The sequence below is a fragment of the Oncorhynchus keta genome, chromosome 24, assembly GCF_023373465.1.
Source record: "Oncorhynchus keta strain PuntledgeMale-10-30-2019 chromosome 24, Oket_V2, whole genome shotgun sequence".
NCBI lineage: Eukaryota > Metazoa > Chordata > Actinopteri > Salmoniformes > Salmonidae > Oncorhynchus > Oncorhynchus keta.
In genome coordinates, this window is record NC_068444.1 from 21899906 (window position 1) to 21912791 (window position 12886).

The 12886-nt window shown below is 46.1% G+C and overlaps 1 protein-coding gene across 1 annotated transcript in view; it reads left to right on the forward strand.

The window, feature by feature from the left end:
• Nucleotides 1-12886, forward strand: part of itga9 (integrin, alpha 9) — a 153348-nt gene that overhangs the window by 98916 nt on the left and 41546 nt on the right. Inside the window, exon 16 of the mRNA XM_052477968.1 lies at nt 10109-10261. Within this exon, the coding sequence (XP_052333928.1) occupies nt 10109-10261 (153 nt within the window). The remainder of the gene's footprint in view (nt 1-10108; nt 10262-12886) is intronic.

Here is a 12886-nt window from a genome sequence, read left to right on the forward strand (position 1 = left end):
CTCATTCTATAGAACAGAAACTCATTCTATAGAACAGAAATTCATTCTATAGAACAGAAACTCATTCTATAGAACAGAAACTCATTCTATAGAACAGAAACTTATTCTATAGAACAGAAACTCATTCTATAGAACAGAAACTCATTCTATAGAACAGAAACTCATTCTAAAGAACATGCTTGTGTTCCGTCCGATGTGAAAAGGCACAATTGAATGAAACAGACCCTCCCTGAGGCATCTGAGTACAAACGAGTGTTGGTTCATACAATGGCAGCCTTTCACTATAGAGTGACCTGTTGCCATGCTGTCTCTCGTGTGTGTGTGTGCAGCGCTGTGACCGGTGTGTGTGCCCTCGGTGTGTATGTGTGTTAGTGTGTGTCTGTGACTGGTACCTGTATGTAAGGACCAGTTGTTGTGTGGGTACATTCCATTGACACAATTAAAGGCAACAGTCTGTGAATGCCCAGTAGGTCTCAGTTTCAGTTGGAGCTCAGTAACTCCTGTGTTCTATAAATACAGCAGTTAACAGCAGCACCGGGAGGGAGATGGAGCTGGGGTGGGAGGCTGGAGTAGTGGACTATGTAAGGTTGGGGAGCTGGGTTTGAAAGGCTGTGGTAGGAGGCTGGGGGGTCGGGGTGTGATAGGAGCCTGGAACTAGGGCTGGTGTGAGACTGGGGGGCTTGGGAGGCAGGGGTCGAGGTGGGGTGGTATGGCAAACATTAATAACTGCCTGATAAAAGCTTGGGCCAAAGAAGGCTTACCAATGACCTCCACTGTTTCCTAATATAAAGGGGGATGTGATGTGAGTCCTTGCTGCTCTTTCTCAGAATCCAGCCAGGCATAGTTCTGTTCCTGACTCTGGGTTTGGGAAGTGGTTCCATTCCAAATGGCACCCTATTCCCTATATAGTGCACTACTTTTGATCAGGTCTTATAGTAGTGTACTATACTGTATAAGGAAGAAGGTGCCATTTGGGACCCAGGCTCTGTCTCCGTCTCCCACAATAAAACAGTCTCTGTTTGACAAGATCTAGTGGAAAGACCTCTAAACTAGTCTAAGTTGTTGTTTAATGAAGGTCCTAATGGCTACCAGGGACTACAACTCTTTATTTCCCTACTTACTTAAAGGGCATTTAGAATTCCAAGAGTTCACACAACAAACACTAGTTATGTTTAATGTTTTGCAACAACTCCATTTAAGTCCTTTAGTGTTGGAGTGCTGGGCTGCAGCTGAATGTGGGGACACTGGCCTGTGGCTGACTGGTCCCTGGAGGTAGGTTCACTCAGAGGCCACTGGACAGGGGCTATTTGAAGCATTTAGCTCTAAACACCACTGGGAATTTGAAAGGCCATTCCCTCTCTCAAACAGTACATGACCTGTGTGCGTGTTCATATGCGTGTTTGCGTGTTCATATGCGTGTTTGCGTGTTCATGCGTGTTTATGCGTGTGTGCGTGTTTATGCCTGCGTGCGTGTTTATGCCTGCGTGCGTGTTTATGCCTGCGTGCGTGTTCATGCGTGTTTGCGTGTTTATGCGTGCGTGCGTGTTTATGCCTGCGTGCGTGTTCATGCGTGTTTGCGTGTTTATGCGTGTGTGCGTGTTTATGCGTGTTTGAGTGTTTATGCCTGCGTGCGTGTTTATGCGTGTGTGCGTGTTTATGCCTGCGTGCGTGTTTATGCCTGCGTGCGTGTTTATGCCTGCGTGCGTGTTGAGTGTTTATGCGTGTGTTATGCCTGCGTGCGTGTTTATGCCTGTGTGCGTGTTTATGCCTGCGTGCGTGTTTATGCCTGTGTGCGTGTTTATGCCTGCGTGCGTTTATGCCTGCGTGCGTGTTCATGTTTATGCTGCGTGCGTGTTTATGCGTGTGTGTGCGTGTTTATGCCGTGTTTATGCCGTGCGTGTTCATGCGTGTTTGCGTGTTTATGCGTGTGTGCGTGTTTATGCGTGTTTGAGTGTTTATGTGTGTGTGCGTGTTTATGCGTGTGTGCGTGTTTATGCGTGTTTGCATGTTTATGCCTGCGTGCGTGTTTATGCCTGTGTGCGTGTTTATGCCTGCGTGCATGTTCATGCGTGTTTGCGTGTTTATGCGTGTGTGCGTGTTTATGAGTGTTTATGCGTGTGTGCGTGTTTGAGTGTTTATGCGTGTGTGCGTGTTTATGCGTGTGTGCGTGTTTATGCGTGTGTGCGTGTTTATGCGTGTTTGCGTGTTTATGCCTGCGTGCGTGTTTATGCCTGTGTGCGTGTTTATGCCTGCGTGCGTGTTTATGCCTGCGTGCGTGTTTATGCCTGCGTGCGTGTTTATGCCTGTGTGCGTGTTTATGCCTGCGTGCGTGTTTATGCCTGTGTGCGTGTTTATGCCTGCGTGCGTGTTTATGCCTGCGTGCGTGTTCATGTGTGTTTGCGTGTTTATGCCTGTGTGCGTGTTTATGCGTGTGTGCGTGTTTATGCCTGCGTGAGTGTTCATGCGTGTTTGCGTGTTTATGCGTGTGTGCGTGTTTATGCCTGCGTGAGTGTTCATGCGTGTTTGCGTGTTTGTGCGTGTTTATGCCTGCGTGAGTGTTCATGCGTGTTTGCGTGTTTATGCGTGCGTGCGTGTTTATGCCTGCGTGCGTGTTTATGCCTGCGTGCGTGTTTATGCCTGCGTGCATGTTCATGCGTGTTTGCGTGTTTATGTGTGTGTGCGTGTTTATGAGTGTTTATGCGTGTGTGCGTGTTTGAGTGTTTATGCGTGTGTGCGTGTTTATGCGTGTGTGCGTGTTTATGCGTGTTTGCGTGTTTATGCCTGCGTGCGTGTTTATGCCTGTGTGCGTGTTTATGCCTGCGTGCGTGTTTATGCCTGCGTGCGTGTTTATGCCTGCGTGCGTGTTCATGCGCGTTTATGCGTGTGTGCGCGTTTATGCGTGTGTGCGTGTTTATGCGTGTGTGCGTGTTTATGCCTGCGTGCGTGTTCATGCGTGTTTGCGTGTTTATGCCTGCGTGCGTGTTTATGCCTGCGTGCGTGTTTATGCCTGCGTGCGTGTTCATGCGTGTTTGCGTGTCTATGCCTGCGTGCGTGTTTATGCCTGCGTGCGTGTTTATGCCTGCGTGCATGTTCATGCGTGTTTGCGTGTTTATGCCTGCGTGCGTGTTTATGCGTGTTTGCGTGTTTATGCCTGCGTGCGTGTTTATGCGTGTTTGCGTGTTTATGCCTGCGTGCGTGTTCATGCGTGTTTGCGTGTTTATGCCTGCGTGCGTGTTTATGCCTGCGTGCGTGTTCATGCGTGTTTGCGTGTTTATGCGTGCGTGCGTGTTTATGCGTGTGTGTTTATGCCTGCGTGCGTGTTTATGCCTGCGTGCGTGTTTATGCCTGCGTGCGTGTTCATGCGTGTTTGCGTGTTTATGCGTGCGTGCGTGTTTATGCCTGCGTGCGTGTTTATGCCTGCGTGCGTGTTTATGCCTGCGTGCGTGTTTATGCCTGCGTGCGTGTTCATGCGTGTTTGCGTGTTTATGCGTGCGTGCGTGTTTATGCGTGTGTGTTTATGCCTGCGTGCGTGTTTATGCCTGTGTGCATGTTCATGCGTGTTTGCGTGTTTATGCGTGTGTGCGTGTTTATGAGTGTTTATGCGTGTGTGCGTGTTTATGCGTGTTTGCGTGTTTATGCCTGCGTGCGTGTTTATGCCTGTGTGCGTGTTTATGCCTGCGTGCGTGTTTATGCCTGCGTGCGTGTTCATGCGTGTTTATGCGTGTGTGCGTGTTTATGCCTGCGTGCGTGTTTATGCGTGTGTGCGTGTTTATGCGTGTGTGCGTGTTTATGCCTGCGTGCGTGTTTATGCCTGCGTGCGTGTTCATGCGTGTTTGCGTGTTTATGCGTGCGTGCGTGTTTATGCCTGCGTGCGTGTTTATGCCTGCGTGCGTGTTTATGCCTGCGTGCGTGTTTATGCCTGCGTGCGTGTTTATGCCTGCGTGCGTGTTTATGCCTGCGTGCGTGTTTATGCCTGCGTGCGTGTTTACGCCTGCGTGCGTGTTTATGCCTGCGTGCGTGTTTATGCCTGCGTGCGTGTTTATGCCTGCGTGCGTTTTTATGCCTGCGTGCGTGTTTATGCCTGCGTGCGTGTTTATGCCTGCGTGCGTGTTTATGCCTGCGTGCGTTTTTATGCCTGCGTGCGTGTTTATGCCTGCGTGCGTGTTTACGCCTGCGTGCGTGTTTATGCCTGCGTGCGTGTTTATGCCTGCGTGCGTGTTTATGCCTGCGTGCGTTTTTATGCCTGCGTGCGTGTTTATGCCTGCGTGCGTGTTTACGCCTGCGTGCGTGTTTATGCCTGCGTGCGTTTTTATGCCTGCGTGCGTGTTTATGCCTGTGTGCGTGTTTACGCCTGCGTGCGTGTTTATGCCTGCGTGCGTGTTTATGCCTGCGTGCGTGTTTATGCCTGCGTGCCTGCTTCTTTCAAAAACAAGGACATTTCTTAGTGACCCCAAACTTTTGAACGGTCGTGTACGTCCATGCTGTGTGTTTCAAGTTCTGATGTCACATGCACAAGTACAGGGAAATGCCTTTCTTCCAAGCTCTAACCCCAATAATGCAGTAATCAATAACAGTGTAATACTAAAAATAACTTACGGTAGAACAAAAAGACATGAGGAAGTACGTAACCATAGTACATACAGGGTCAGTTCCAGTTCCAGTGGAGTGAGAGGGGTAGATATGTACAGGGGTAAGGTGACTAGGCATCAGGATATATGATAAACAGAGTAGTAGCAGCGTATATGATGATTGTATATGAGTGGGTGCATGAGTGTAGAGTCAGTATAAATGTGTGTGCGTGTTGTGTGTGTGAGCAAGTGAAGTGCGTGTGTGTGTTGTATTGTCAGTGTGAGGGTGCATAGAGACAGTGCAAAAATGTAAATAAATAAAATAGAAGGATCAACTCAGATGTAGCCCAGGCCAAACCTTTTCAACCTCCTGAGGTGGAGGTTCTTCACGAATATGCGTGTATGAGGGCCATTTTAAGTCCTTAGTGATTTGGACACCAAGGAACTTGAAGCTACACTTCAGCCTCCTCGATGGGGAGGTGCTCGTCCCCATTGTTTAGTATATGGAAGGTTGGGAACCAAACCCATCAAATTACACTGAAGAAAAATATAAACACAACATGTGAAGAGTTCATCGCATGTTTCATGAGCTGAAATAAAAGATCCCAAGGATTCTCTGATTTTGTGCACAAATTTGTTTACATCCATTTTAGTGAGCATTTCTTCTTTACCAAGATAATCCATCCACCTGACAGGTGTGGAATATAAAGAAGTTGATTTAAACGGCATGATCATTACACAGGTGCACCTCGTGATGGGGACAATAAAATGAGCAGTTTTGTCACATAACAAAATGCCACAGATGTTTCGAGGGAGCATTCAATTGGCATGCTGACTGCAGTTTTGCCCACCAGAGCTGTTGCCAGAGAATGTAATATTAATTTAACATAAGCTGCCTCCAATGTCGTTTTAAAGAATTTGGCAGTATGTCTAACCGGCCTCACAACCGCAGACCGTGTGTATGGCGTTGTGTGGGAGAGCGGTTTGCTGATGTCAACATTGTGAACAGATATCAGCGTTTCTGCCACCATCACCTCATATCGCAAGGATCTGTACACAATTCCTGGAAGCTGAAAATGTCCCAGTTCCTCCATGGCCTGCATACTCACCAGACGTTTCACCCGTTGGGCATGTTTGGGATGCTCTGGATTGATGTGTACGACAGCGTGTTCCAGTTCCTGCCAATTCCACAGGCCACAACCAACAGCTTGATCAACTCTATGAGAAGGAGATGTGTCGTGTTGCATGAGAAAAATGGTGGTAACACCGGATACTGACTGGTTTTGTGTTCCACACCCCTACTTTTGTTTTTAAAAGGTATTTGTCTTGTGAAATCCATAGATTAGGGCTTAATTAATTTAAATGGAATGATTTCCCTATATGAACTGTAACTCAGTCAAATCTTAGATATTGTTGTATGTTGCCTTTATTTTTTGTTCAGTATATATTCAATGATATTTGTGTTCTGTTTAATGTGACATTTAACAAAGAAATACTTCAATCATACAGTACAATGACATAATTAGCAAACTTATTCAATGACAAACAGTAAAGCACATAAAGCACAGTAAGAAGACTGCATATCTTGGTATATTTCTATCTGTGCGTTACCAGAAGCTTGACAAAGTAAGCTATACTACTAAGAGGATAATTCACAAAAACTTTTAGTGAATTTCACAATTTGACTTATGGGGATGGGCTGCAGTATTGTATCCCTCCTCATGGAGGAATAAGCCCTGTAACCAGGCCTGTTTCTGTTGATTATTGTATCCCTCCCCATGGAGGAATAAACCCTGTAACCAGACCTGTTTCTGTGGATTATTGTATCCCTCCCCATGGAGGAATAAGCCCTGTAACCAGGCCTGTTTCTGTTGATTATTGTATCCCTCCCCATGGAGGAATAAACCCTGTAACCAGGCCTGTTTCTGTGGATTATTGTATCCCTCCCCATGGAGGAATAAGCCCTGTAACCAGGCCTGTTTCTGTTGATTATTGTATCCCTCCCCATGGAGGAATAAGCCCTGTAACCAGGCCTGTTTCTGTTGATTATTGTATCCCTCCCCATGGAGGAATAAGCCCTGTAACCAGGCCTGTTTCTGTTGATTATTGTATCCCTCCCCATGGAGAAATAAGCCCTGTAACCAGGCCTGTTTCTGTTGATTATTGTATCCCTCCCCATGGAGGAATAAGCCCTGTAACCAGGCCTGTTTCTGTGGATTATTGTATCCCTCCCCATGGAGGAATAAGCCCTGTAACCAGGCCTGTTTCTGTTGATTATTGTATCCCTCCCCATGGAGGAATAAGCCCTGTAACCAGGCCTGTTTCTGTGGATTATTGTATCCCTCCCCATGGAGGAATAAGCCCTGTAACCAGGCCTGTTTCTGTTGATTATAGTATCCCTCCCCATGGAGGAATAAGCCCTGTAACCAGGCCTGTTTCTGTTGATTATTGTATCCCTCCCCATGGAGGAATAAGCCCTGTAACCAGGCCTGTTTCTGTGGATTATTGTATCCCTCCCCATGGAGGAATAAGCCCTGTAACCAGGCCTGTTTCTGTTGATTATAGTATCCCTCCCCATGGAGGAATAAGCCCTGTAACCAGGCCTGTTTCTGTTGATTATTGTATCCCTCCCCATGGAGGAATAAGCCCTGTAACCAGGCCTGTTTCTGTTGATTATTGTATCCCTCCCCATGGAGGAATAAGCCCTGTAACCAGGCCTGTTTCTGTTGATTATTGTATCCCTCCCCATGGAGGAATAAGCCCTGTAACCAGGCCCGTTTCTGTTGATTATTGTATCCCTCCCCATGGAGGAATAAGCCCTGTAACCAGGCCTGTTTCTGTGGATTATTGTATCCCTCCCCATGGAGGAATAAGCCCTGTAACCAGGCCTGTTTCTGTTGATTATTGTATCCCTCCCCATGGAGGAATAAGCCCTGTAACCAGGCCTGTTTCTGTTGATTATTGTATCCCTCCCCATGGAGGAATAAGCCCTGTAACCAGGCCTGTTTCTGTTGATTATTGTATCCCTCCCCATGGAGGAATAAGCCCTGTAACCAGGCCTGTTTCTGTGGATTATTGTATCCCTCCCCATGGAGGAATAAGCCCTGTAACCAGGCCTGTTTCTGTTGATTATTGTATCCCTCCCCATGGAAGAATAAGCCCTGTAACCAGGCCTGTTTCTGTTGATTATTGTATCCCTCCCCATGGAGGAATAAGCCCTGTAACCAGGCCTGTTTCTGTGGATTATTGTATCCCTCCCCATGGAGGAATAAGCCCTGTAACCAGGCCTGTTTCTGTTGATTATAGTATCCCTCCCCATGGATGAATAAGCCCTGTAACCAGGCCTGTTTCTGTTGATTATTGTATCCCTCCCCATGGAGGAATAAGCCCTGTAACCCGGCCTGTTTCTGTTGATTATTGTATCCCTCCCCATGGAGGAATAAGCCCTGTAACCAGGCCTGTTTCTGTGGATTATTGTATCCCTCCCCATGGAGGAATAAGCCCTGTAACCAGGCCTGTTTCTGTTGATTATTGTATCCCTCCCCATGGAAGAATAAGCCCTGTAACCAGGCCTGTTTCTGTTGATTATTGTATCCCTCCCCATGGAGGAATAAGCCCTGTAACCAGGCCTGTTTCTGTTGATTATTGTATCCCTCCCCATGGAGGAATAAGCCCTGTAACCAGGCATGTTTCTGTTGATTATTGTATCCCTCCCCATGGAGGAATAAGCCCTGTAACCAAGCCTGTTTCTGTTGATTATTGTATCCCTCCCCATGGAGGAATAAGTCCTGTAACCAGGCCTGTTTCTGTTGATTATTGTATCCCTCCCCATGGATGAATAAGCCCTGTAACCAGGCCTGTTTCTGTTGATTATTGTATCCCTCCCCATGGAGGAATAAGCCCTGTAACCAGGCCTGTTTCTGTTGATTATAGTATCCCTCCCCATGGAGGAATAAGCCCTGTAACCAGGCCTGTTTCTGTTGATTATTGTATCCCTCCCCATGGAGAAATAAGCCCTGTAACCAGGCCTGTTTCTGTTGGTTATTGTATCCCTCCCCATGGAGGAATAAGCCCTGTAACCAGGCCTGTTTCTGTTGATTATTGTATCCCTCCCCATGGAGGAATAAGCCCTGTAACCAGGCCTGTTTCTGTCCATTCATGTCCTACTCATTACAACACTGTTCCTCTTTCCTGCCACAACTCTCTCAAGTTGCTAGGTAGCAGACAGTCGCCTCTCCACAGAGGATGTCAGTGTGTGTGTGTTTCAGTATGTGTGGGCTAATGTGTTAATCCAACCAGACAGAACTTCAGCCCTCCTAAATGACCTGAAGAGGATGGGGGTGGGTGGGTTGACGAACGGTGTAAAATGGAGCGATAAAGGAATGGAAATTGGGAGAGAGACGGACGGAGAGAGATGTAGAGAGAGACCCCCCACCGGAAAGAAAAAGAAAGTGAACCCATCTGTGTTTACATAAGGGGTTTGGCTCCAAGCTGCCAGACACTAGTATGGGGCAAAGATAAACACTTGTTTTCTGTTAAGCATCAGCTTGTGTGAGTTTTCCCCGTCTGTTGGTAGTAAGAGACAGGACGATGGAGTCAAACCCATCACCATCAGAGAGTCTCTAGCTCTTCAAAGTACAGAGTGAGTGAAGTGTAATGGACAGGAGAGATAGATGAAGGAAAAGCGAGAAAGACAAAGATGTGATTTTCTCGTGTCCCCTTTCCAACAGTATTCTCTAATGAGGATGTAGGGTTTGATCATATTCAGGCGCTTTTTGTTTCCAAGTCCCGTGCCAAAAGGAACACTTTCTCTATGGTTCTCTCAGGTTGTGTGGCCTCACAGTGAAAAAGATAGTGTAGAGCACAGGCCAATGCAATGCCAGGTGTTTATTATGAAATGTATTACATTTTATCTTCTTCACACTACTGAGCCCAGCCAAGGCTGAGCTGAGCTGAGCTGGGCTGAGCTGTACTAGGCTGAGCTGAGCTGTACTGGGCTGAGCTGTACTTGGCTGAGCTGAGCTGTACTGGGCTGAGCTGAGCTGTACTGGGCTGAGCTGTACTGGGCTGAGCTGTACTTGGCTGAGCTGTACTTGGCTGAGCTGTACTTGGCTGAGCTGTACTTGGCTGAGCTGAGCTGGGCTGAGCTGTACTGGGCTGAGCTGTACTGGGCTGAGCTGTACTGGGCTGCTCTGGTTACGCATCCACCATAGTTGCTGGATCCAAGCAGAAAAGGAGAATGTGTGGAGAAAATATCTGAGCCAGAACAGTTCAGGTTGGCATGAGTGTTTTTCTGAACCTAGGATCCAGTCCTGAAGTTTGGGTGGCTCTGTCCATGTTGAGATTGCTAGAGAGCAGGAGGAAACTATTTTAAAACCACTCAGAGGTTCAGATGGTAACATAAGATAAAGGCATTTATTTTCTAGGTGGTAACATTTAGCTCTTTTCTCATGACAAACCGAGCATTTAAGAATTGGTTCTGGATTCCGAGATTACATTGTGCTTGAACAGCCATTTTGTTTCTCTCTCTCTCTCTGCAGAAGGACGTGAAAGACGTGTTCACAGCCATCACCTTTGAAGTGGCCTACACCCTGGGGAAGCATGTGGTGGATGGACATCTTGACAATGACCTGCCTGCTCTCACACCTGTACTACGCTGGAAGAAAGGAGACAAGATAGCAGCAAAGAATGAGGTAACATTCTACAGTTGTTGTGTTGCCTGTATGTACGTTGAATGAGGAAACAGGCTTCAGTTGTTGTGTTGCCTGTATGTACGTTGAATGAGGAAACAGGCTTCAGTTGTTGTGTTGCCTGTATGTACGTTGAATGAGGAAACAGGCTTCAGTTGTTGTGTTGCCTGTATGTACGTTGAATGAGGAAACATTCTACAGTTGTTGTGTTCTACGTTGAATGAGTTGTTGTGTTGCCTGTGTTGCCTGTATGTACGTTGAATGAGGAAACAGGCTTCAGTTGTTGTGTTGCCTGTATGTACGTTGAATAGGCTTCAGTTGTTGTGTTGCCGTACGTTGAATGAGGAAACATTCTACAGTTGTTGTGTTGCCTGTATGTACGTTGAATGAGGAAACATTCTACAGTTGTTGTGTTGCCTGTATGTACGTTGAATGAGGAAACATTCTACAGTTGTTGTGTTGCCTGTATGTACGTTGAATGAGGAAACATTCTACAGTTGTTGTGTTGCCTGTATGTACGTTGAATGAGGAAACAGGCTTCAGTTGTTGTGTTGCCTGTATGTACGTTGAATGAGGAAACATGGAAACTTCAGTTGTTGTGTTGCCTGTATGTACGTTGAATGAGGAAACATTCTACAAACGTTGAATGGAAACTTCAGTTGTTGTGTTGCCTGTATGTACGTTGAATGAGGAAACATTCTACAGTTGTTGTGTTGCCTGTATGTACGTTGAATGAGGAAACATTCTACAGTTGTTGTGTTGCCTGTATGTACGTTGAATGAGGAAACAGGCTTCAGTTGTTGTGTTGCCTGTATGTACGTTGAATGAGGAAACATTCTACAGTTGTTGTGTTGCCTGTATGTACGTTGAATGAGGAAACATTCTACAGTTGTTGTGTTGCCTGTATGTACGTTGAATGAGGAAACAGGCTTCAGTTGTTGTGTTGCCATGTACGTTGAATGAGGAAACAGGCTTCAGTTGTTGTGTTGCCTGTATGTACGTTGAATGAGGAAACATTCTACAGTTGTTGTGTTGCCTGTATGTACGTTGAATGAGGAAACATTCTACAGTTGTTGTGTTGCCTGTATGTACGTTGAATGAGGAAACAGGCTTCAGTTGTTGTGTTGCCTGTATGTACGTTGAATGAGGAAACAGGCTTCAGTTGTTGTGTTGCCTGTATGTACGTTGAATGAGGAAACATTCTACAGTTGTTGTGTTGCCTGTATGTACGTTGAATGAGGAAACAGGCTTCAGTTGTTGTGTTGCCTGTATGTACGTTGAATGAGGAAACATTCTACAGTTGTTGTGTTGCCTGTATGTACGTTGAATGAGGAAACATTCTACAGTTGTTGTGTTGCCTGTATCTACGTTGAATGAGGAAACATTCTACAGTTGTTGTGTTGCCTGTATGTACGTTGAATGAGGAAACAGGCTTCAGTTGTTGTGTTGCCTGTATGTACGTTGAATGAGGAAACAGGCTTCAGTTGTTGTGTTGCCTGTATGTACGTTGAATGAGGAAACATTCTACAGTTGTTGTGTTGCCTGTATGTACGTTGAATGAGGAAACATTCTACAGTTGTTGTGTTGCCTGTATGTACGTTGAATGAGGAAACAGGCTTCAGTTGTTGTGTTGCCTGTATGTACGTTGAATGAGGAAACATTCTTCAGTTGTTGTGTTGCCTGTATGTACGTTGAATGAGGAAACAGGCTTCAGTTGTTGTGTTGCCTGTATGTACGTTGAATGAGGAAACAGGCTTCAGTTGTTGTGTTGCCTGTATGTACGTTGAATGAGGAAACATTCTACAGTTGTTGTGTTGCCTGTATGTACGTTGAATGAGGAAACATTCTACAGTTGTTGTGTTGCCTGTATGTACGTTGAATGAGGAAACATTCTTCAGTTGTTGTGTTGCCTGTATGTACGTTGAATGAGGAAACAGGCTTCAGTTGTTGTGTTGCCTGTATCTACGTTGAATGAGGAAACAGGCTTCAGTTGTTGTGTTGCCTGTATGTACGTTGAATGAGGAAACAGGCTTCAGTTGTTGTGTTGCCTGTATGTACGTTGAATGAGGAAACAGGCTTCAGTTGTTGTGTTGCCTGTATGTACGTTGAATGAGGAAACAGGCTTCAGTTGTTGTGTTGCCTGTATGTACGTTGAATGAGGAAACAGGCTTCAGTTGTTGTGTTGCCTGTATGTACGTTGAATGAGGAAACAGGCTTCAGTTGTTGTGTTGCCTGTATCTACGTTGAATGAGGAAACAGGCTTCAGTTGTTGTGTTGCCTGTATGTACGTTGAATGAGGAAACAGGCTTCAGTTGTTGTGTTGCCTGTATGTACGTTGAATGAGGAAACAGGCTTCAGTTGTTGTGTTGCCTGTATCTACGTTGAATGAGGAAACAGGCTTCAGTTGTTGTGTTGCCTGTATGTACGTTGAATGAGGAAACAGGCTTCAGTTGTTGTGTTGCCTGTATGTACGTTGAATGAGGAAACAGGCTTCAGTTGTTGTGTTGCCTGTATGTACGTTGAATGAGGAAACAGGCTTCAGTTGTTGTGTTGCCTGTATCTACGTTGAATGAGGAAACAGGCTTCAGTTGTTGTGTTGCCTGTATGTACGTTGAATGAGGAAACAGG